The sequence below is a fragment of the Sinocyclocheilus rhinocerous genome, unplaced genomic scaffold, assembly GCF_001515625.1.
Source record: "Sinocyclocheilus rhinocerous isolate Xijiao unplaced genomic scaffold, SAMN03320098_v1.1 scaffold253, whole genome shotgun sequence".
NCBI classification, from domain to species: domain Eukaryota; kingdom Metazoa; phylum Chordata; class Actinopteri; order Cypriniformes; family Cyprinidae; genus Sinocyclocheilus; species Sinocyclocheilus rhinocerous.
The window spans coordinates 575,132-577,887 of NW_015627238.1; the positions used below are offsets into that span (position 1 = coordinate 575,132).

Consider the following 2,756-nt stretch of genomic DNA (forward strand, 5'->3'; position numbering starts at 1 on the left):
GACGGCTGTGGCACAAGAGAGTCTGTAACATGTCATTCATTTGACCTTCTCTTCTATTCATAATTCATATCATGAGAATTAAAAAGATCAATGAAATCATGCAGTTACAGAAATTACAATTAAAATACGATTGTAAATTCCAAAAAAATTATAATAATTGCACCGTTGCACATTGTCAAACATGATGATGGTCATATGATTTTATATATATAGATATAGATGCAAAAGCCTCTAAGGGCCATCTGAAATTTTCTTCTAAAATTAGCATTTTTATCAGGCTCCTATATTTATGTTCAGTTATTTCACTTTAATTGCATAGAAATAGACATTGCCATTAGAGTAAAAATATTGAACCTAAACATACGATCTTGATAAAAATGCTCATTTTAGATGAAAATTTCAGACGGCACTTAGACAGCATCTGAACTCTTCATATATATATATATATATATATAAAATGAAATATACTACATACACTCAAAGTTTGGGACCAGTAAGATTTAAAAAAAAATTATATATATATATGCATAGGTGACAGATTATACTGTACATTGTAATGGGTTGTTTCTAGACCCATTTAATCCAAAACAACATTTAATTCTACTTCTACTAAGAGGATGAAAAATGGTTATGAAAAGCTAAATTTACCTACATCATAAGTGTATTTTAAGGAAGAACTAAAATAGTAAAAATGTATACGACCTCTTCAAATATTTGTTGCAACTTAACTGGTGCTTTTTTTCATATTTGTTTGAAATCCATGTACTATTTTCAGACTAAAAACCCATGAGAGATCACAGTATAGGAGAGTTCAAGTGAATGGATCACCTTGGACAACATACACACGCAGTGCAGCTCTGTCCCTGCTGCTGCGCTTGCTTATGGATTTGCTCCAGGATGTTCCTGTGGAAATAGAGAGGACAGGAACGTATCTAATGCCACGTGATGGATTTCTGTTCATGAGAAGGACTTAATGAAAAAGCTCTCAACCACGAGGAGAATGTGTTGGCAATATACATCTTTTCAAACCCCATCAAAGGTGGACATCAAAAACCTCATCCTGTTCCTCCAGAGAGCCGCCTGTGATGACTGTGGAGGTACAGAGAGAGAGAATAAAAGGCTGGGAAAGAGTCACTCAAGTCACTGCGAGTTATTATCATAGTTTACTCTTTAAAAGATAAATAGTACAGTGTACTAGACAGGACATGGATTCTACTGCAGTAGCCTATGTACAATGTTGTCCAAAGACCATTGGTAAAAATGCTTAACATTTTTCTAGTTGAAATAAAACTTTTTTTTTTCCAATAACAATTACATTCAACTTGACAAAACATACTTTTACAATTTTTCTTTTATTTTTCATTTTATTTATAATGACATGGCAATGCATGTACATTTACAGCAAAATACTTTTGATTATTCCAATTAATTAGATTTTTATTTTATTTATAGAAATTAGGAATTATTAATATCAATTAATTAGAAAAATGCAAATTATGCAAATAACAGCTATATTTCACTTACAGCTATTATATATATACATTTTGAGTGTGTGTATATATATATATATATATATATATATACACTCAAAATGTAATCATGATGACAATATAAATTCTAATTATTTTTAATTAAATAAGAATAATTGAATACAAATAAAAAACAAAAATAAAATAAAAACAAAACAAAATTTGTAAGAAAAATATTAAAAAATAATTTTATACAATTAATTAATTTGTAATATTAATTTACCTTTTTGTAATTGAAAAGTGCCTTGTACTTTTATTCACAAAGAACATAGATTTTCTACTTACTATTAAAATAATTGTGTTAAATATAATTCATGGTAATCAGAAAAACTAGTTTTAGTATTATTATTATTATTATATAGTGAATAATTGTTAATTGAATAATTAATTGAATAAGTGAATAACTATCAATTTTATTAATTTTTAATGATTTTATTTTTATATTTGTAGTTTATTATTTATTAAATTTGTAGCTAATATTCTACAAATAAAAATAAATATTCAAAATATTGTATAAATAAAATAAAAAAATTCAATAAATTAGAATAATCAAAACTATTTATTTACTATCTATCTGTATATCTATTTATCTTTCCATCTAACTTTCCTTCTATCTATCCATCCATCCATCCATCCATCTATCCGTCTATCTATCTATCTATCTATATATTGTGATTCAATATTTATGTAAATTTATTTTTTCAATTGAAATTAGATTTTGAATTCCATAATTCTGTTTTGGACCCCACATCTGTAGGTGTTGGATTATATAGTGTGTCTTATGTTCAAGTATGCTTGTGTATAAATGTGCATTTACCTGGGGACTCTGCTATCGGCTCTGTGCTGGAGGGAGGTGGAAAGCTGAAAGAGCGTGTGGCTTTAAAGGAAGCGTCACTGTGACAACTGACACTCTGTGCACGCTTACGGCACTCGATGGCCAAACGACTGCAACAGTCTTTATGACAGCTCACCCCACACACTGAAAAAACACAGAGGAGGGTCACCGGGCCACATAGACACAGGAAAAAGACAAGAGTTAAAGGGTTAGTTCAACCAAAAATGAAAATTAGTCCATAAATTACACACCCTCAAGTCATCCTAGGTGTATGTGACTTTCTTCTTTCAGACGAATCCAGTCAGAGTTATATTAAAAATTGTCTTTGATCTTTCAAGCTGTTTAATGGCACTCAGCGGGTGTTGCATGCATCAGTCCAAAAGAAGTTAAAT

At 29.6% G+C, this 2,756-nt stretch overlaps 1 protein-coding gene across 1 annotated transcript in view; it reads right to left on the reverse strand.

Moving 5' to 3' along the window:
• Positions 1-539: 539 nt before the first annotated feature.
• The window catches only part of LOC107723918 (RAS guanyl-releasing protein 2-like), a 10,871-nt gene continuing 8,654 nt past the window's right edge, over positions 540-2,756 (reverse strand). Inside the window, exons 13-14 of the mRNA XM_016532648.1 lie at positions 2,347-2,508; positions 540-1,089 (exon numbers count right to left, since the gene is read on the reverse strand). Coding sequence (XP_016388134.1) covers positions 1,034-1,089; positions 2,347-2,508 — 218 coding nt within the window. The 3' untranslated portion in view covers positions 540-1,033. The remainder of the gene's footprint in view (positions 1,090-2,346; positions 2,509-2,756) is intronic.